At 47.8% G+C, this 22,290-nt stretch overlaps 2 protein-coding genes across 6 annotated transcripts; one reads left to right on the top strand and one right to left on the bottom strand.

Annotated features, from left to right (window-relative positions):
• Positions 1–3,719: 3,719 nt before the first annotated feature.
• Positions 3,720–4,246, top strand: LOC120670364. Its single transcript, XM_039950444.1, has one exon. The coding sequence runs from the start codon at positions 3,720–3,722 to the stop codon at positions 4,026–4,028; it is 309 nt and encodes a 102-aa protein (XP_039806378.1). The 3' UTR covers positions 4,029–4,246.
• Positions 4,247–8,132: 3,886 nt separating this feature from the next.
• On the bottom strand, positions 8,133–11,406 carry LOC120668761 (F-box protein SKIP31-like). 5 transcript variants are annotated; one of them, XM_039948553.1, is made up of 9 exons: positions 11,286–11,406; positions 10,912–11,165; positions 10,496–10,809; positions 10,324–10,396; positions 9,902–10,012; positions 9,606–9,780; positions 9,399–9,523; positions 9,150–9,228; positions 8,133–8,501 (listed from the first exon to the last, which is right to left on the bottom strand). In XM_039948553.1, the coding sequence occupies exons 2-9, from the start codon at positions 11,107–11,109 to the stop codon at positions 8,431–8,433; spliced, it is 1,146 nt and encodes a 381-aa protein (XP_039804487.1). In that variant the 5' UTR covers positions 11,110–11,165; positions 11,286–11,406; the 3' UTR covers positions 8,133–8,430. The 5 variants fall into 5 exon arrangements, with proteins under 5 accessions (XP_039804487.1, XP_039804488.1, XP_039804486.1 ...); XM_039948554.1 differs by lacking the exon at positions 11,286–11,406 and having other exon boundaries at positions 10,496–10,806; positions 10,912–11,208; XM_039948552.1 differs by lacking the exon at positions 11,286–11,406 and having other exon boundaries at positions 10,912–11,199.
• Positions 11,407–22,290: the final 10,884 nt, after the last annotated feature.

Below are 22,290 nucleotides of genomic sequence, written 5' to 3'. Positions count from 1 at the left end.
ATGCAACATTCGATCATCAAGATCAACAAGGACACAAACAAGGTGGCTGACAGGCTCGCAAAGCAGGCAAGACAGGCAACAATTTCTAGTTCTTGCCTTTTCTCTTGCGAAGCAAATGTACAATCTACTCAATGTACTATGCACAGTGCACTCCAGAATTTTGATTGGGGCATTTTCTGTCACATATCTGTATTGTGCCTTTAAGTAATGAAATATATCTTTTCAAAAAAAAAACCCTAATGCTGCATCTCCTTTACAACAAAGACAACCTCGTGGTTTCCAAAACTTGACCAGCAGCAGCTAGTGCTTGACAAAGCTCTTATCCAAATCCGGCATGTGGCTAAGCAGGATACATTATTGTTCTGCAAGGGTGTGAAGTAATCACCACTAGCTTGCATTCAGCAATATAATACAGGCTTAGTGTGGCAACAAAGTTAGTGTGGCAACAAAGTTGGCTAGCTTGCTGTCTCCATGTAAAGCTACTTTTTTTTTGCTGCTGCTGCACATCTCTGTGTGCATGCCGAACTAGCAGAGCAGTTCATCAAGTACATGTTATCAAATATTCTCTCCATTATTAAGTAGATTTTGTTTTTAAAACTCTCATACCACAAAATATTCCAAACATTCTCAAATATGTCATTCATTTTTAAAATGGTGCACCCTAACTTTAGAATTGACCACTAATTCTACACTAAACGTCAAAATTAATCCCACAATAGGATGTTGTTATAGAATTTTCTTGTAGCGTATATGCTTCCATAGCATTATATTTGTTTCACAATAATATGGATTACTAATACAATGATAGTTAACAAGAAACGAAGGAGTGGCCGTGTTTTGTCTCTGGATCGGTGTTCTTGGGTTACGTGGTGCAAAGTTGGGGTTCATGACTTGTGCACACCTGCACTATCTGATAAACTTTTTCAATATTGAGATTCAGATATTTGGCTTGATCACACCTGAAAAGATCGATGTCTGCAGCTTACCTCACCTGCTGTGGGCTATCTTATCCTTCAGTTTAATTTATAAAACCTGATCGTACCTACTGTGCTTTGTGAGGCACGATGCATCGATCGTGGATCGCATGATCTCCATCTCCATCTGCATCATCTTCAGAGTTTTGTATTCTTTGAAAACAAAGGCATGCATTAGAATTCAGTCCCTCTTAGTTGTGACATCACCTTGTTTTATTACTATGCATTACAGTGAGCACTACAACCAAGAAAGCCGCGCCCTCTCTTTTATTTATTTGATTGTCCTGTTGGGTTTGTTTTTTTGTTGACCTCGGTCACCAACGAAACCGAGAGAAAAGGGGCATACTCGCCCCGTGAGGCTCGGAATCGGTACAACAGACCCAGTCCGTTTTTTGCCGTGATCAGGCAAATCTATGCTAACACGGGCTTGGCCCTGGGCCTACAACGCTTATAAATAAGAGAGGAGAAACCTCAGGGTTAATCACTCATCATTGTTTCCACCACCACCGATCTCTAAGAGCGCTGGAAGGCTCAGAAGCTCGAGTTTCTCGACCGGGGCGGTGCCGGTGGAGACCCGAAGGCCACCGCTACCCCGTGAGGACGCTGAAGGAGCATCTGCACTACATCCCTGACAGCGCCCTCGCCGTCGACCACGTGACGACTACACCGACCTGCACCGGCGCCATGGACACTAAGACTGCCGGTATAAGGCCGAACTCTACCATTCCGCATTAGTTCTTGTACTAGGTGTGATCTACTTTGGATTAGTGTTCCTGGTTAAGTTAAGATTGTTCTAAGCTTTGTTAGATTAATACTAACATGTCCTGCCCAGAATAATTCAAAATGCTAGCCAGCTATCTATATGTTTTTATTTTTATACATGTATAAAAACAGAATGCCTTGGAGGAGTATGCTAGCATCTGAGTATAGATGGCATCTTTTCTTTGAAATATATATCTTTAGGATGATTCATGCAAGAGTGTATGTACCCCCTCAGTTTCTTATTATAAGAAGCATATTCATTTCAAGATTAGTCGTACTTCACAATCTTTGACCAACAAGTAGTCTAGATTACGTTTTATTTGTAATGTACAAATATTTTCATTTTGTATGAAATTAAAGTACTTTCCAGTAATCATGACTAAAGAAGGAAGAAATTGTGGTATGTCATATTATTATGTGCTATAGATTGCAGAGTACAAACTAACCGTCAAAATTTAATTTATCTCCTTTCTTTTGCTGGTGTGTGTGTGGGAGGGGGGGGGGGGGGAGGGGGAGGCTATGCATCGCGCGGGCTGCAAAACCGCAAGCCATCGCCTGAAGGCGGTTCGGGTTCGCGATTTCGGCCCAATTACCATTTGGGCCTAGGTGATGCCGCCACTCCTCCTTCCTCCTCCGTCTCGCTGCCATCGTGCTCACGTCGCCACTCGCCGTCGTTTGTTGCCGTGCTAGGTTAGGGTTTCGGGGTTCGGGCTGGGGGGGGCTGCTGCTCACCGCCGGCCATAGAGGGAGGGCCCGAGGGCGGCGGCAGGCCGGCGGTGGTGATGGGTTGTGGGCGGGGCGGCGAGGCAGCGGGACGCCACCGGCCGCGGGTTGTGGAGGACCCCCGGTGGGCGGTGTAGGCGGCGGGGGCGTCACGACAAGGTCGGACGGAGGCGGGTGGCGGCGGCGTGGGGAGGAGCAGGGTTGGGCAGCGGCAGCGGCTCCGAGGGCGGGAGCCCTCGGAGGCGGAGGTGGCCGGCGGCGCGGGGGCGAGCAGGGTGGTCGGCGGCGGCCCTCGAGGCGTAGGGCCGCGGCGCGGGGGCGAGGGCCGGTAGAACGGGGAAGAAGAAGAATAGGGACGACTGGACGAGGCAGCGTGGTCGTGGGAGGCGGACGGTCCGCTGGCTTCAGGCGATGGTTCAGTAGAACAACGCCTGAAGCGATAGCTAGCTGCGCCTAGGGGGGGGCAAAGCTAGTTCTCAATGTACCATGTCAAATGGCGTATTTTCATTGAAAAGAATTCAAGAGCTAGTAACCAGGCTAACGGAAACCAAGTCTTGGAAATCTTGCAGTAACTGCCATGACCAGTTTAGTTTGTTGCAATTGAATGCTGCTGGTGCCAAGAATCTCCACTGGTTCAACAGCTATCCTCGATCTCCATGAATGAATAATCCAATATACATCCATGACGACCCTTCACCCTTTCACCCCCTCGCTGATGACATCCATGCTTGTGCAAGCAAGAAGCCAAGACCGCATGATGATCCACCTCCTCTCCCCCTCTCTTCTACCTTCAGTCATACTAGCTACTACCTCTTGTTGCTATCCAACATCCACCCCCTCACTCCCGCAATCAATGTTTGGATGATTTCTGGTGGCGATCATTGATCAAGAGCTTAAAGTTGATGGCTTTTGCATGGCGTCAATCAAATAATGGCTTCCAGCCGTTTCGTCCGGTCCTGAAACATTTTGACTATGGAGCCGCGGCCTGCGGTGGCGATGGAGAGGAGGAGCCGAGCCTTCGATCTCGTCGCTCTCTGGAGGGAGAGAGATGCTGGTGCAAGCATCCAAGAAGCGGAGTAAATGCCATGGATCCTAGCTCGCACCCGCCTTTTAAGGGCTCACTAGTCACTACTGGCAGCCGGGCTCTCCTCGCGCCTCAGTCACCACATCACACCGTCGTCCTCGCCTCAGGGCCTCAGCCTCACTGCTTGCTTGGGTTCTTCGTCTCCTGCGGGTGCAGCTCGTCGATCGCGTGCTCGCATGGCCTCGCTTGGCCAGCTCGTCCTCGTCGCCGGCCTGGCGTTCCTGATGCTGGCGGCCCAGGATCACGTGAAACATGGCCCGGCGGAGGCAGCCGCCGGCCTGCTCATCACTGCAGCAGCTGCCGCTCCGGCGCCGCCGCCGGAGGTCATCAACCCACCTGTGCAACCGTTGTCGTCGGAGGAAGCGGAGGCCGGGCAGCGGCCGCCCATCCCTCCGTCCGGCCCGTCCGACCAGTTCAACGACAAGGTGAACGGCGCGAAGCCGTCATCGGGCCGCACTGACGGCCGGCGCCTCGGGGCCCCGTGAATTCGAGCGGCGGTCCGGTGTGTTATATTCTTGCATTGTCCGGGTAAAAAAAGCGTGTCTTTCATCTTAGCGAGTAGTGATTCTGTCCTCTGCTAGAAAGAAATTTAATTTGAGCGGATTTCATGGTGAGACTGTGAGCGTATTTCTTATTCGTTTCGTCGAGTCTGAATGTCTGTAAGATCTGCCAAATTTTCTTTCCAGTGGAGAATGGAAGTGTTTAATTTCCCCTAATAAATATGCATTCTGAAGATTGATTTCTGCTTGTGGTACTTCTCTTTCAGTTTGTTCTAATAAGTTGATGTGTTTTTGTGGGAGAGAGCACTTTAATTTGCTTTGGTGCTTTACCTGATCTGTGACAAGTTTGTTACCTTCTGATCTGCTCCTGAATAAGAGACCTAAGAACCATAGGTCTTGGAGATGAGTAGTTTTTCAAGCCAGACAGGTGATCACTACGCAGTTTGCCATTGGAGTTATGGAGGAGAGCCCTAGTTTTCAGGAAGAGTTTCCTAGCTATACATTTCCTGCTCAGTTGATCTGAGATGATTATTATTATTGGTTGATCCCTGTTGTTCTGAACTTTCTGTGTACGGAAGTCCAGAGCTGATCTACTTCCTTAATTTCTTAATTATTAGTTCTTTTAATTTTTCTACATTTATATAAATTTAGAAAGATCAAAACAACTAATAATTTAAGATGGAATGGAGGGAGTACACGAAGCTGATAATGTCAGGTAGCATCTAGATACTAACTAATAATCTAGATACTAACTAGATAGCACCAGCGGCACCTGAGACACGATTGGGACCGATTGCCCTACTCCCGTACTACACATCACAAAATAAACAATTGCAAACGTTCAGAACTTGTGAAACAACAGGCTGGCTGGACTAGCTTCGTCAGTCCAATGGCCATGAAAAAGCATGTCCAAAATTCGTGAAAGAACAAGATCGACTACATCATATACAAAGGTAGAGAATATCTTAAATTTATAATTCAAATGACATAGTGAGCTACAGCAACGGAACGCATGATACCAACTCCCGTGGAAGGGTGCCTCTCACACGGTTACACGCAGTGGCGGAGCGTGAAGCAAAATATAGACGGGCCAATTTACCAACTTCAAACCAAATTGCAGACCGATAGTCAGAATATTTTGGGCGTCAGGCCCCCGCGTCGCCCCCCGCGTGGGCGACTCGGGCGGCGACCTTCATTCGTCACCCCTAGCCACCTCCCCTCGCCCAACTTCCTCGCCGTCGCCGGAGGGACTCGTCGGAAGCCCGCGCGGCTCCCTAGGATGGCGACGGGTCTCCTCTCGTCGTCGTGGCCGCGTGCTCCGGGCGGGGGCTGCGCGCGGCGGCCACCTTCACCCGACGGCGGTGCGTTCGTCCCCGGCGTCGGCGCGCGTTTTGCGGCCTCGGCGGCCGGATCTGGCGTCGACGGGGGCGGACTGCAGCTGCGCGTCGGGCCCCCACTCCTCCCGGCGCCCTACGCGCAGATCCGGGCCACCGGAGGCGCCCGGCGCGCAGATCCGGGCCACCGGAGGCCGTGGCGGCGGCGGCGCGCTCATCCCGGTGTCGGCGCGCGTCTCGCGTCCTCGGTGGCCGGATCCGACGTGTGCGGGGGCGGATCTGGCGGGTGCACGTCGAGCCCCCACCAGGTGTGCTCGGGCGCTGCGGTGGTGGGCGAGCTCGTGGTGCCGGGCTTGGAGACGGCGGCGGCGGCCCGGGGCGGCGGATCCGGCGTCCTGGGGACCGGATCCGGCCCCCCAGCAGCGGTGCCTCGGCTGCAGGTCGTCTCGTCGGAGACGGCGGCGGCTTGTGCCGGCGGCCTGCGGTGGTGTTACACGTCAGGTGGAGTCTGGCCCGGCTCCGCGTGCTGCCTTGTCGGAGGGGTGGCGATCGACGCAGCTTTGCGGCTGCCGTGTGAAGCCGGCGAGTCGACGCCCGTCTGATGGGGCTTCCGTGGGGCATCGGGGCACGGCGTTGAAGGTGTTGGATGGTGAGGGGTCGGCATCTTGGTCCGGCATCTACGCTTGTGGGTCCTTGGGCGAAAGCTTGGGTGACGGCGACGCCGTTGGGCGCTGCTTTCCCTGTTGGGGGCGTCGTGTTTCCCCTGACGTTGACATCCAAGGGAGAAATCCCAGTCCATTTGGGACGTGCAATGGTGGCGCCATTGACGTCGCTCCCTTCCTGAAGGCATCGCATTTGGATTGTGCCGTGGCTTCGATGCCTCCCTGGTCGGATGTTTTGCTTCCCGGTGCTCCGGTGTGGGTCTTGCAACGTGAAGTCGGAGCTGCTGCGTGAGGAGCGTGGCTCGGCAACGATGACACGCGGCGATCCTCTCTGGAGCTAGGGGTCTGCATTCGCTGGGGCGAGGCGAGGATTTATGATCGGAAGTCGAAGCTGCTCTTCGCGATGTCGAGCTTGGCAACGATAACCGATTGCGGCCGCTTGCTTCGGACCTGTCGGTGGGTGGCTCGTGGGTGGCTTGCCATGGGAAGTCGGAGCTGCATAGCTTGCTCTATGCTCGGCAACGATGACCCATTGCGGTGTGTCGTGTTTGTACTCAACCGTGTTGCGTGGGTTGGTTAGGCCTTCGGACGCCTCCCGGCATCTTGTTGGATTAATCTTTTTTGTACATAATTTCTTTCCTTTTAATTGAATGGCAGAGCTCCTGCTATTATGTTAAAAAAAAAGAATGTGAAGAAAAAAAAAGCAAAGGTACGGAGGTACCTGATGGAGTGATAGATGATAGCGTGGGTACCTAGACTTGTGTGTACAGCGGACTGCACCTGATATTGAATGGATTGCAGAGCTCTCTGCTCTTCTCTTCATTTTTTTTGTGCCTGGGGTGTTTTTTTTTGGGGGGGGGGGGGGGGAGGCCTCTATGGCCTCTATAATATATCCTAAATTTCATGTGTTAACATTAGGGAGCAAGGAAAGAAGTATAAATTATTTTTTCACTTTTAGGTTTTATGATACCGTCATCATTATTAAATAAGATAGCGGCATTTGTAACGGAACATTCCACCTGCCTATAAGATCTTATGACGGCGTCATCAATATAAAATAGGATGTCGGGTTGTGTCATCTTATATGCATTACATAACCTACTTTATAGAATCTCTAGATGTCGTTATTCGCAGTATACCACTATAAATATACAAATACCGACAAAAATAGACAAATTTGCTTTAGTGGTTTTAATGTTTTATGATATAACTCCCGCTAGTTACGACATATACTACTAAACAATAAATGCTCAAGTCCCGGCAAAAACAATATATAGATACCACACTCTAATATTGCCTCACATTTATGAACACTTGGATGAGGATGATAGAACTAGCTATTGGCAACTTCAAGTGCAATCGTAGTGTATGATGGTGTGTAGGGTCAGATGTCAAACATACTGTTAGGTATATCACTGCTTTTGCAGCATACTATGAAGACTACAAGCTTTCTATCTATTAATGAAATGACGCGCAACTCTCCTGCATGTTCGAGAACAAAGACTACAAGCCTAAAAAATGTTGACACCTAGTACCCCATGATATGATTATATTGACTCAAAATTGTACAACCCTTAATGCACATAGACAAATATACAATACTTTTGTGAATATATAGTTTAAGCTGCAGTTGCCCTTAACATTTACAAAGACAATTTAGTTTACAGATAATTTTGTGAGAAACCATTACGTTATACTATATTTTTCCCATTTAGTCATAGGTTGTCATATCCTTCGCCTCTCCCAGTTCAATCATTCCGGTGCCTAATTGTAGCAGTTTTCCCGATGATATTTTTATCATAAAATTATTCCACTCATTTAGTATCGCTAATTTGAATTTTAGAAATATCCAGCACTAAAAACACCTGGTTATCTTTTGATACGCTATTCCAAGATATTTGTTCATAAACTCATTGCTGTCTCTAAAAGAAATGCTTTGAATTGATCACGTCCAAATAACTTCTCTATGTAAAATTCTAGAATTGCCCAGTTTTCAACTATTTTTGAGCAAGTCAAGTCACACCCACATGACCAGTCAGAAGTTGAACTCATGAGGTCCCAATACCTCTCAAGCATCTGCCGATATACCAACATCATACAAACAAAAGGCTCATCATTGCAATTATAATTTTATTACATGCATACATCTCGATAGCTTAGGAAACTATACAACAACATTACAGCTCCCTCAACTGATCAAAACAGATGAGCAATCTAACTCAACAAGTATTAGCACTTGCGCAGGAGTTCCATCCTTTATACATTCTGGAAGGTAAATATGATAACACACAGAGTTACATTCTGCTTATTTCCTCATCACAAGTACAAGCTTGATCTCATGTTCCAAGAGTTGAAGGGCATTCTGACAGTAAATCAGTAATGCAAGGCATATCAACAGAAACGCAAGGCCTGCTCAAGTTCCTTCTCATCAGTGCAGTTGTAACCCAACATAATTGCCCGGGCTGTTCATTATATCAAAGCATGATCATGGTTAGTAATCAGTGTAATTAAAAAGGTGACTGTACTGCAAACAAATTCAATATTGATAGCCTTTTATCATATTTCATTACAAGAAATCCATGCTCAGAAAACGAAAATTATGATTATAAGTATGTAGAAGGTCACATAGTGCAATGCAGTTGCTTGCATAAGCACAATTAAGGAAGACAGGACCAGGACCCAGTAACCCACCTCATCCCAATCCTCACTTTCACAATGCGACATTTCAGAAATAAGAATTTCAGACTCTTAACTTGTCAGCATCTTAATATGAATATTGAATTGACACTATATACTACATAAGGTGCCAAAGGAGTAAAGGACTGCTTCGGTGTGATCGGTTTGATGGGTGAGCTAATCCTAGACAGGGTGGGTTAACCATGAGTTGATCCATCCTATACTAATCATGAGCACAGGAAGAATGAGGTGCTGATGGATCAACCCATTCCATTGCTCAAAACAAACAAGAACGTGAGTAAGACGGTGACAGATCAACTCATTCCTTAAAACAAAACACCCTGATTATTCATAATTTCTAATTAGTCTTACAAGGCTGGGATTTAAAAACAATACAAATCCTTATAAATTTCAAATAAGAAAACTCAGCTTACCGAATCGTCCAGATCCCATGAACGGCTCTGGTTCATCAACAACACCACCTTGTTGCTGATCCTGAAAATTCCAAATAAGCTAATGGGGACAAAACCAAAAAGAAATTCAGTAGCATTTGCTAATAAGTTTGTTGAACTACTATGACAACAACGAACCCCATACGGATGATATTTCACTGGCACAAACTCAACTTGAAACCATGTCATCAATGGATAAAAGAAAAGCAACACATTTTGTACAGGACTTACAGTATCATCAGCGTCCCATTCATCATCAGGACACAGCCACCTCTCAAAGCAGTGCCCAGATATCGTACAAAGAAGCAGCCCACTAGATTGGTCCAAGACAAATTCACGACAAGCATCATCACAAACTGAAAAAAGCAGAAACTAAACACTTCAGCAATGTGTCAATTATATGTGAATAGATAAAGATAGTGAGGAAATAAATATTACCGTGGACACGACCTGTCTTCTCACAAATGTAAGCATCACCAATCTGGGTGTAAGAGCATGTGTTTCCAGAACAAGAGTGCCCCTTGACTGATTCATCAGTAAGCCCTCTGCTGCTTTTCCAGGTAGACACCTGATCAGCTATGGTTTTATCAAGGATAACCTTGTCATCGTTGACCTGGAAAATTCAGATGTGTGGCGATTATGCTTCTCAACATAAGACAGTTTTGTTGATTGAGGAGAAACTACAAGATAGATATGTGTGACAGATTAAACAGAAGCCTGGATTTAATACTTACTTCTGAAGGAAGGGGAGCTTGACTCCTTTTTGATGCCTGCATCTGAATATAGTACTCCCTGAACTCTGTAGGGGTATTCCTCACAAATTCAACCATATCCTCTCTATCTCGCTGGGGATTAAGAACGAAAAAAAAATTAGCAAGAGTGAATCGCTACAACTGAAGCATCAAACAAAATGTTATGCAGCAATATGGAAAATAGTATTTTTGTTCTGCAGGTATTGGCTAGAAAAGAGGGTAAAAAAATCTGTGCTTGAACAGCAGGCCACCTAGTGCCCAAACCATGGGTTCACATTAACAGCATGCACTGATGCACCTCGTATCCAAATCACCTGTGCCTGCTAAAACTAACTAAAAATGCCACCTTTAATGTCCCTGATTACCTTGAATTATAAGTAGCAATGATGAAAAGATGGATTTACCTGTATGTAGAGGTTCTTCCATGCGCACTCCCTGAATTTGGCATTGGAGGCCAGTCCCCACCTCATGCAATACCTGGAAAAAAATCAGAAAGGCACAAGATATGTAGGTCTTAAATTAAATTGCATCGATTTTGGAATCAGATCGAGAACGCAGACTTTTCAGCCAACTTACAGGCGGCGCCAGAGGGTCTCGTCGGACGCGGCAGCATTCATGAAACGGCAAACCAGCGCGCAGGAGATGAGGTCCTCGGAGGAGAGGAATTTGAAGATCTGCAGGAACAGCTCCGGCGGTATACTGCTGAACATGCCCGTGTCGATCTGAGGCGCCACGGCTTTCCCTTTCGCCTGCCTTCTCCTCTCCTCCCTCCTCATCCTCTTGTTCTGCTCCCCCTCCTCGCTGCCACTGCCGTTGCCACCATCTCCGTCAGATCCCGAGTCCTGCTTCCGCTTGTTCTTCGCAGCATCACCTTCCTCCTCCTCCTGCTTCTGAGGCAATGAATTCGCTCTTAGCAAACCCAATTCCCAACCATGAAAAGATTCGATTTTTGCGCGAAAAATCAAGGGAGGGGAGAGACAGAGAGCACTCACATCGATAGTATCCTCGGCGCTGGATCCGGACAGTATCTCCGATTCGAGGAAGCTGGCGAGGCCGTCGACGTCCTCCTCCTCCTCATCGTCGCCTCCGCCACCGATCTCTCCTTCACCTCCCTCTTCCGGATCCACAGGCCCTTCCTCGGGGAAAGGATCGCCCTCGAGGCCCGACTCGTCGCCCTGCACCTCGGCCATGATGCTCCACCGCCCTCCGCTCGCCGCCGCCGACGGATCGCCGCTCCTCCCTTACCCCAGCGAGAGGAAGATATCGGTGCGGTTGGAGGACGCGTGAGCCACCAGAACACGGCAAGCCGGGCCGAATCTCGAGACCCGGCCCGTGGGCTCAGGATCTGGGCTCGTCGTGAACTTACCAGGCCTCTGTGTACGGACATTAGATTGGGCCGGACGTCATGGTGACTTGAGGGCCTATCGTTCGTTGCTTCCAGTTGGGCCGGAGTCATTTCTTCCCTGGTGCTCTTTGCATTGGACACGTCCGCGGATCGCGCCTGGCTGGCGACCACGCGTGAGCTTGTCAGAATACCAGGCACCGACGCACCGTCACACGGAAAATAAGGGGGTGTTGGTGTTTAGTTGCTGAAAAAATTTGAGTTTGAGTATTGTAGTACCTATATTGTTATTTGATAATTAGTGTCTAGTTATGAATTAATTAGACTTAAAAGATTTATTTCGTCTTAATTAATTAAACTGTGTAATTAATTATTTTTTCAACTGCATTTAATGTTTCGTGTGTTTGAAAATTTGATGTGACGAGTATTGTATAATTTTTTTTTGAAAATTAAACCCCCTCTAAACTTGCCCGCCGATGGATGGGGAGGCTAAAAAAAAGACATTTTTATCGGTGCACGTTGCCGGCGAGCTGCTGCAAACTGTGATGTTGTCGGGTTGGGCACTTGGGCAACGAGAGATGCACGTGCCTCTCCTGGGAACACGTGTTCCTTTTTTTGTTGTTGGATTCGTTCTTGTGAGCTCGCATACTGTATTTAGTTTATAGAAAAAAAAGTGTAAAAAGAAGGGATCTTGGGTGTACGAAACAAAACCCCATTGAAAAAGTCCGAAGTATGTGAATGGTGATGAAGTGATGATAGTTCTTGGTTCTGGGCGGCCACAGCACCGCCGGCGGCCACTCCGGCACCGACGGCCACCCTCCCGCCGGACCCCTGCTCTCCCGTGCCTACCGTCAGCGATGGTCACCCCCTCCCCCAGCTCCACGAGCGCTGCTCCGGCCTCATCTGGCGAAGCCCGTTGCCCGCCGCCGGCGTCCTCTCCACTCTCCGCAGTCGCTCGCCCCTTCTACCTAGGGGAATCCTCCTCCGGCCGCCCCAAGGCGGTGCGTTGGGCCGAGGAGAGCGACGAGGAGATGGTAGATTACGACTTCACTCCATCTCCTCCCCCGCGCCCTACAAGCTATCGGGATGCTGTCTGCCGCAGCTCTTCTATCCCCGCGCCTGTGGTTTCGCAGCCGGCAGTGACTGCACCGCCCCCAGGTCCGGCATCGGAACGACACAAGCGCCGGCGCCCGTCTCGTCGTGTGCGCCGTCGCAGAGCACCTCCTCTTCGCGCTGCTGACCAGCCGGTTGTTCATCACCCCCCTGCATCGACCGACGGCGGCCGTCGCCGGCCCCGGGTTGATGCGGATGGGTTCCAAGAGGTGCTCCCCCGCTCCGCACGCCTGCGGCTTCGTCGTGATGCTCGTGGAACCAGTGTACCTGCTTCCCGTCTCCTTCCCGAGTTGGTGGACAGATGCCTGAACTGCCTGTCTTACAACCATCGGGTCGCCACCTGCCGGCTGCCTAGGCGCTGCCTGCGTTGCCATGGTTTCCGCCACCTTGCCCGTGATTGCCACATGCCACGGCGTCAGCACTCCCAGGAGGCGGCCACCGGCTCTCGGCGAACTCCACGGCGACGCTTTGTCCGCGTGTTGAACAACGGTCCGCCCACACCAATCGCCTCCGACGCCCTGGGTAGTACTCCTTCCCCGCCGCCTTCAGCGACCGCCGTCGCCGCTCGTGCAGCCTCGACGGGTCCAGCTTGTGACTCCCCACAGCCGGAACCGGAGTGCTGCTACATTGACCGCAGCGAGGAGATCGCGGCCGAAGAAGCTCGCCTGCGACTCGCTCTCATTGGGCAGGTCAGTAACATCACCGAGGCTGTTGGTTACCTCGACGTCCTGCGTTTCATTGTGGGCTACACTGGCGTCGCCGAGGGGGATCTCTCCGTCAAGTTCTACCATCATGGCAGCTTCCTAGTTCTCTGCTCTACACAGCTTGTGCGGGACCGTATCCTTGCTGCCAGCCCCATTCCCCTCGCCTCCACGTCCCTCTCCCTGAGGCCATGGACGAGGTTGGTGAACGCTGAGCAAGATATGTTGTTCTACAAGGTTGAGATCGAGGTTGATGGCATTCCGGCTCATGCCTGGGATCTCGACACCGCAAGCAAGTTGCTCGCCCCTCAGTGCTGGATCGAACACCAGGACGAGGCGACTGCCAGCAATCGGACATGTCCACTTTCAAGGTGTCGGCCTGGACGAAGGACCCGACGTCTATCCCAGCGGCCAAAACCCTTCTCATCGCAGAGCCGGAGATCCAGGTGATCCACTCTGACCCGTTCAACCAACGTCTCCTCGCCAATGTCACACCATACCTGCGGCAGAAGCGGGTTCTACAATACCCAGTGGACTTCCACCTCCGCGCCATCTTCGACTTCGGCTCGCGAACCTCCTCCTCGTCCGGTGAGCCCTCCCACTCCGATGACGGCGACAGTGGTCTGGATGGCAACCCGAACCGCTCCTCTGGCTTTCAACAGGGTTCGGCTCGCAGTCCTCGTGTCAACGCCTTCCCTCGTCGTGATGGCCGACGCGCCAATGGCCACCGCGGCGGCGGCGGCCGCGCCGGCGGCGGAGGTTCGGCGGGCCACTCCACGGACTGGTCGCGCTGCATTATGACCACTGGTGGGACCGTCTCCCAACGGTCAGAGTCCACGATCCCGAAGTGGTATGCTGCCCACCTGATGGCCGGGTTTGACAAGCAAAAGGACTTTCCTTCCTTGGCTGCGACCACCAAGTCGACGACAAGACCGCTTCACGGGCCACTGAACATGACCTCGCGGCGTGCTCCTGCTGTGCCTGAAGTGGGTGCTACACCCAATGCCACCCTATCCCCTGCCAGAACCCGTGCTAAGGTTGTCGAGCCGCTTCCGGTCGATATGGCAGAGGAGTTTGTCCTCAACGTTCTGGCAGCAAGGGACGTCTGGGCCGCAAGAGTTGACGACCCCATTGTAAGCATCTAGGCCCTCAAGGTATGTTTCGGTGATTAATGACAACCATTATTGTGACTAATGAGTTTGTGCAGCTTAATAGATCATTATCGCTCATTTGGTCATATGTCAAAAGAGGCCCCTCAATTTCGGTTATCCTAAAAGGCGATCTCGGTTTTCAACTTATATATGTCAAGGCTAAGGATCTTTCTAGTCCTAAGTGTCACAAGGTTGAGAAGGACACTTAGGTTAGTATAGGTTTTATAGTTTTGTAGTGATCGCACTATTAAGAGGGGTTAAGGCTTAGTAACTTGAGCATGGACATGGTCATTTGAAAATGGATGCACACTATGGTCACTCAGGTTTCTAGAAGTTCAAATAAGTGGTTCTCAAACTATATCTCAAGAATATTTGGATTTCATTCAAGACTCAAATCAGAAAAGACAAAATCAGAAAAAGTCTATACACCGGTTTAACCGACGCTCTCAATTTTCTATACGTCGGTTAAACGAAGTCAGCAGAGTCTGGACAAATTCAATACACCGGTTAAACCGACGTGTTTGAATTTAACGTCGGTGCATTGGTCCAGAGTTGGTTTTTCCAGGGAAATTCAAGTTCTATTCACCGGATTAACCGACGCTGTTTGAATCAAGACGTCGGTGCAATTGACCAGTGAGATGGTTTTTCAGAGGAATTTAAAAGTTGTACTCACCGGTTAAACCGACGATAGGTTTGAGTTAACGTCGGTGCAGTTGTCCAGAGACTTGGTTTTTCAGTGGTTCAGTGGACAACTACACTCACCGGTTAAACCGATGCTACGTCGGTTAATCTGCCCCAGTTGTAACGGCTAGTTTTCAGAAGAGGCAGTTTACATTCACCGGTTAAACCGACGATGACAATGGGGGGTACGTCGGATTAACCGGCGCTACGCAGTTTTCTGGCAGCTTTTCTCCAACGGCTCTATTTGTGTGAGCTGCCTATATATACCCCTCCAATGGGTCATTTCGCCCACTCTTGACACCAGGCAACATCCAAACACTCATACCATAGTCAAGAGCCACCTTGAGCTTCATCATTCACATACTTGTGCATTCAATCAATCAAGAAGCAAGATTAAGGACTTGAGTAGAGAGAAGCTAGTGTGCATCCGTTCTTGGTGATCGGTTCTTGCTCAAGTGAAGGCCTTAGCTTGTTACTCTTGGTGATTGGCATCACCTAGGCGATCTTGGTGATCGAGGTGTTTCTCGCGGAGCTTGCCAAGGATTGTGGGAGCCCGGAGAAGAAGATTGTACGTGGCTTGATCTCCACCACGCCGGGATGGTGAACGGAGACTCTTAGTGAGCGCCCTCGTCTCGGTGACTTGGGAGGTGACAAGACTCTTTGAGAGTGTCACAACGTGGATTAGGGGTGTGTGCCAACACATCGATACCACGGGAAAAAATCCGGTTGTCTCTTGTCCATTCCTTTTATTCAAGCATTTTCCTTCATGCAATTTACTCATGTGCTTGACTTAGAGATCATAACTTAGCTCTACCTTGCTAGGCTTTACTTTGTTTTTATCTCTCTTAGCTTGTGTAGGTAGCTTAGTTATCCGGTTGGTGAATTGGTGCCCTACTAGCTTTGCATAGGTTAAGGTTGCCTTACTTTGCTTTAGAAATTGAAAAAGGCCCAATTCACCCCCCCCTCTTGGTCCATCGATCCTTACAATTGGTATCAGAGCCTCGTTGCTCATTTGGATCATTAGGCTTCACCGCCTAGAGCCATGGCCAAGATGGGTGGTTCGCCGCCTCACTTCGAGGGCAAGAACTTTGCCTATTGGAAAGTTCGCATGGCCGCATACCTTGATGCGATTGCCCCCGAAGTATGGTTGGCGACTAAGACCGGGTTCACCGGAACTCCCACCACCGAACAATTAAAATGGAATGCTAAGGCTAGAAATGCAATTTTCGAAGCCATTAGTGAGGAAGTCTTTGCTAGAGTTAATGGCATGGACTTAGCAAGTGATATATGGAAAGAACTAATTGAAATTCATGAAGGCTCCACAAAAGTCCGTGAACAAAAATATCACTTGTTTAGAGCTAAGTATGATTCTTTTAAAATGCTAGCTCATGAAAATTGCAATGATATGTACTCTCGCTTGAATGTCATTGTCAAGGACATTAATGCACTTGAAATATCCAAAATTGATAGTGCCTCCATCAATCGCAAGATTCTCATGCTCCTCCCGAAGCCCAAGTATAACATCATCAATGCTATGCTTCAAAAGGAGAATCTTGACACAATGGAAGTAGGAGAACTTGTGGGCGAAATTCGCGCTCATGAGATGAGTATCCTTGGTATGTCCGAAGAGCCAACTTCAAGCAAATCAATTGCTCTAAAGACCAAGGCAAACAAAGCCCGCAAGCTCAAGATGATCAAGCAAGATTCTAGCTCAAGCAATGAAGAAGATGATCATCATGAAAGCTCATCCGATGTTGAAGATGATGGAGAGCTTGCTCTTATGATGAGAAAGTTCACCCGCTTGAATGACAAGATCAACAAGAAGGGGTTCAACTTTGACTCTAAGAAGGGAATGTTCCGGCCAATGGATGTCAAGAACAAAATTTGCTACAATTGTGGAGAAAAAGGTCACATCCGTCCAAATTGCCCCAAGCCGGACAAAAGAAACAAGGATCACAAGAGCAAGCATCGCCATGATTCAAGCGATGATGATGAAGAAGAAAGGAAGAACAAAAACAAGAGACTTGGGAAGAAAAAGAGCCATGACAAGAAGACCAAGCTCTTCCCAAAGAAGAAAGGGCACACCAAGAGAAGCTTCTTGGTGGAAAAACAAGAGTGGGTGACCGATGTCTCATCAAGCGAAGATTCAAGTGATGAAGAAGACATAGTCACCATCGCCCTCACAAATGAAGAACCATCACTACCTCCACCTCCAATGTGCCTCATGGCCAAAGGTAACTCTAAGGTATGTGAGAGTGAAGATGATAGTGATGATGAGCTTGACCCTAATGAGTTTGCTAACCTCATTAATGAGTATACATCCGTCATCAAGAGGGAAAAGGGCAAAGTCAAGATTCTTGAGAGCACTCGTGCAAAGTTAGAGCTTGCCCACTCCGATTTGCTTGGCAAGTACAATGACTTGCTCAAAAAGCACAATGAGTCACTTGTACTTGCTAAGCAAGTTGAAGAGAGCCACAAAAAGCTTAAACAAGAGCATAGGGAGTTGGCTCACAAGTATCAAGAACTTGAATTTGCCTATGAAGCAATTGACCCAAGTCTTGAGAACTTTGCTCATGAAACTATTGAGAAGGTCAATGCTTCTACTTCATGTGATGACCTACTCATTAATGCAAATGCTACTAATGCTTTGCCCGAGCTTGCACCTTCTAGGGAAAAGGAATTGATGGATCAAGTTGCAAGCCTCAAGAGTAGTGTGGAGAAGCTCTCAAGAGGAGAATACATCCACAAAGAGATTCTCTTCAACAATGCCCGTGACTATGGCAAGAGAGGTCTTGGTTCATTTCCGGAGCCAAACATAGCTACTACTCCTTCTCCGGAGATCAAGATTAGCTTCATCAAGGAAGTTGGATCATATTGCCAACATTGTCAAGTCACCGGGCACCACACTAGGGAGTGCACCTTACCATCACGTCCTCTTCCCACTTTACCTAAGAATTACTCATCAATGTTTGAAAATAACCATTTTCTCTTGAGTAAAGTGAAGGGCAAGGTGAAGGCCAAATTCATTGGCAAACTCACTAAGGAGTCAAAGAAAAAGCTCCCCAAGCAACTTTGGGTCCCAAAAGCTCTTGTCACACATGTGCAAGGCCCAAAGCTTGTTTGGGTTCCTAAAACTCAAAAGTGAACTCTCATGTGTGTAGGTGAACTACAAAGCCGGTGGAAAATATTGGGTACTTGATAGCGGTTGCTCTCAACATATGACCGGCAATGATAGCATGTTCACCTCCCTTGAAGACCCCGGCGATCATGAACATGTCACCTATGGTGATAACTCAAGGGGAAAAGTTTTAGGTTTGGGTAGAATAGCAATCTCTAAAGATTTATCTATTTCTAATATTTTGTTTGTAGAAGCACTTAGTTTTAATCTTATTTCAATTGCTCAATTGTGTGATCTTGGACTAACGTGTGCCTTTGACAAGAATGGTGTTGTAGTAACTCATGAAAAAGACAAGTCATTGGTATTCACGGGGTTTAGGCATGGCAACATTTACTTGGTGGATTTCTCTTCAAAGCAAACAAGCACCATGACATGCCTCTTCACCAAGTCTTCTCTTGGGTGGCTTTGGCATAGAAGAATTGCTCATATTGGCATGAGCAATCTCAAGAAAGCCCACAAGAGAGGGATGATCACCGGCTTGAAGGACGTCACCTTTGACAAGAACAAGCTATGTAAAGCATGTCAAGCCGGGAAGCAAGTTGCAACACATCATCCCATCAAGACGATGTTGTCTACCTCCAAGCCGCTCGAGCTACTTCACATGGATCTCTTTGGTCCAACTACATACAAGAGCATTGGTGGTAACCTCTATTGCCTAGTAATTGTTGATGATTTTTCACGTTACACTTGGGTTATGTTTCTAGGCGATAAGGGTGAAACTCCGGAACTCTTCAAGACATTTGCAAGAAGAGCTCAAAGGGAGTACAACTCCCCAATTGTGAAGATCCGGAGTGACAACGGCACCGAATTCAAGAACATGAAGATTGAAGAATGGTGCGATGAAGAGGGCATCAAGCATGAGTTTTCCGCCACCTACACGCCTCAACAAAATGGAGTGGTGGAAAGAAAGAACAAGACTCTCATCACCCTAGCTAGAGCAATGTTGGATGATTATGGCACGTCCGAGAAGTTTTGGGCGGAAGCAATCAACACGGCGTGTCATGCATCCAACCGAGTATATCCTCACCGACTCCTCAAGAAAACTCCATATGAGCTCATCACCGGGAAGAAACCCAATATATCATACTTTCGGGTCTTTGGTTGCAAATGCTTCATCTATAAGAAGAAAAGGCTCGGTAAGTTTGAAAGTAGATGTGATGAAGGTTTCTTTCTTGGTTATGCATCAAACTCCAAAGCATATAGAGTATTCAATCAAACCTCCGGGTTAGTTGAAGAAACATGTGATGTGGAGTTTGATGAATCTAATGGCTCCCAAGAGGAGGTTGTTGGCTATGAGAATGTAGGTGATGAGGAGATTGATGAAGCTTTGAAGAAGATGTCCATTGGGGATATCAAGCCAGAAGAGATGCATGAAGACAATGATCAAGGGGGAGGACCTTCCTCATCTACACCAAGCACCTCCACGGCGCCCCAAGTGGATAAAGATCAAGAAAAAGATGATTCACAACCTCAAGAAGATGTGCCAACACCAACACCCCAAGTTCAAGAACAAGAAGAGCAAAGTGTTCCACCACAAGCACAAGTCACTCATGATCCACCCCAACAAGCATCAACACAAGTACCGCTAGTGAAGCATGGTCGCATCTCCAAGGATCATCCAATTGATCAAATCATTGGTAGTCCTTCCAAGGGAGTAAGAACTCGCTCTAAACATGCTTCATTTTGCGAACATCACTCGTTTGTTTCTTGTATTGAACCCACTAGCATAGAGGAAGCGCTTGAGGACTCGGATTGGGTGATGGCCATGCAAGATGAGTTGAACAACTTCACCCGCAATGAAGTTTGGGTCCTCGAAGCTCCTCCGAAAGACAAGAACATCATCGGCACCAAGTGGGTCTTTCGAAACAAGCAAGATGAACATGGGGTGGTGATACGCAACAAAGCAAGACTTGTGGCAAAAGGGTTCTCTCAAGTCGAAGGTTTGGATTTTGGTGAAACTTTTGCTCCGGTCGCAAGACTTGAAGCTATCCGTATCCTTCTTGCTTACTCTTCACATCATAACATTAAGTTGTATCAAATGGATGTGAAAAGTGCATTCTTAAATGGCGTTATTAACGAACTTGTTTATGTTGAGCAACCTCCCGGGTTTGAAGATCCGAGGAATCCTAACCATGTTTATAGGTTGCACAAGGCACTCTATGGGCTAAAACAAGCTCCAAGGGCTTGGTATGAGAGGCTTCGTGACTTCCTAATCATGCAAGGCTTCAAGATCGGGAGGGTGGACACCACGTTGTTCACAAAAGACGTCAACGGGGATCTTTTCATTTGTCAAATTTATGTTGACGATATTATCTTTGGCTCAACTAATGATTTACTAAGCCATGAGTTTGCTACCATGATGTCTAGGGAATTCGAGATGTCCATGATTGGCGAATTGACCTTCTTCCTTGGTTTTCAAGTCAAACAAATGAAGGAAGGGACATTCATCCATCAAGAAAAATATACCAAAGATATCTTGAAGAAGTTCAAGATGGATGAGTGCAAGCCAATCAAGACACCCATGGCAACCAATGGGCATCTCGACTTGGATGTGGACGGTAAACCGGTTGATCAATCCCTCTATCGTTCTATGATAGGGTCTTTGCTTTACCTTACCGCATCTAGGCCCGATATAATGTTTAGTGTGTGCTTGTGTGCCCGCTTTCAAGCTAACCCAAAGGAGTCACACCTTTCAGCTGTGAATAGGATCCTTCGGTATCTCAAGCACACTCCTAGCATAGGCTTGTGGTACCCCAAAGGCGCTAGTTTAGATCTCTTGGGATACTCGGATTCGGATTTTGCCGGAAGCCGTGTGGATCGCAAGAGTACCTCCGGGGGTTGCCACTTGCTTGGGCGTTCTCTAGTTTCTTGGTCGAGTAAGAAGCAAAATTCCGTGGCTTTGTCCACCGCGGAAGCGGAATATATAGCGGCCGGTGCATGTTGTGCCCAAATCCTATATATGAAGCAAACCCTTTTGGACTTTGGTGTGAAACTAGATAGGATCCCACTCCTTTGTGACAATGAAAGTGCCGTAAAAATTGCCAAGAATCCAGTTCAACACTCTCGCACAAAGCACATTGATATTCGCCATCACTTCTTGCGTGATCACGAAGCCAAGGGGGACATTTCCCTTCAAGGTGTGAGATCCGAGGAGCAATTGGCGGATATATTCACAAAACCTTTAGACGAGAGTACCTTTGTTAGGCTAAGGAATGAGCTTAATGTGTTAGATGCGGCAAACGTCATGTAAGTTGCCATGTCATATAGAAAAATGCATACATATAGGACACTTGTCTAACCATGGTAAGATAGTGATGAGCAAGGGTTTAGCTAGAGGTGGTGGTCCACTTGTTTTCCTCTAGGCTTGTAGAAAGGCTCATCATGAAGAAGCTTCCCGTGGGTTCAAACTTGACAAGTAGATCTTAATTTCTTGTTATGCATTTCTTGTCATATAGGTGTGCACTTCATGTTTACTATACTTTCGCATGTGGTTATAGTTTGCATCATCATTGCATGCGTAAGGGTCACAAAGGAGATCACTTGATGAAAATGAGACTTGTTTTCATATACAAGATCTTAATTCATGAAAAGTGAAAAGAGCAAAGTGTTAGGTGCGTTATTGCCTAGTGAGCAATGTCATGATGAGTTTGAAGCTTTCTATCTTCAATATTCCTATGACATGGCTCATACATTTTATTTGGCGCTTTGTCTCTCTTACGGCTTTTCCTTGTGTTTAAAAAGAAATTTATTTAAGCAAGTGTGCTATCCTATTTATTTTGAGGGGTAAAGTCGCCTATGCAAGTCCATTAACTTGAGTTTATTTGAATTTTATAAGTTTATTGGACTTAGCATAGAAGAGTGAGCTGAGTGTGGTTTTTGGCTTCACCGGTTAAACCGACGTTCAATGGAGCATCATCATCGGTTCAACCGGCGTTACTAAAGTTTGTCTCAGCTCAGTCAAGTTTCAGGCGTTCAACCGGCGTATACAAAAGTCACATCATCGGATCAACCGGTGATCATAAATGCAAAACAGACCTAGCAATCAACCGGTGCTTTGATCAATCAACCGACGAGTTCATTTTTGACAGCATCGGTTCAACCGGCGTTCAAAAACAGATCTGGTAGAGCCTCGGGTGAACTACACCGACGCAATCAACCGGCGTTCAAACCCTACGCGTCGGATCAACCGGTGTAAAGGAAAATCG

This window comes from Panicum virgatum, chromosome 4N (assembly GCF_016808335.1).
Source record: "Panicum virgatum strain AP13 chromosome 4N, P.virgatum_v5, whole genome shotgun sequence".
Lineage (NCBI taxonomy): Eukaryota > Viridiplantae > Streptophyta > Magnoliopsida > Poales > Poaceae > Panicum > Panicum virgatum.
Note: the sequence above shows the minus strand (reverse complement) of the source record. Positions and strands in the feature narration are given on the sequence as shown.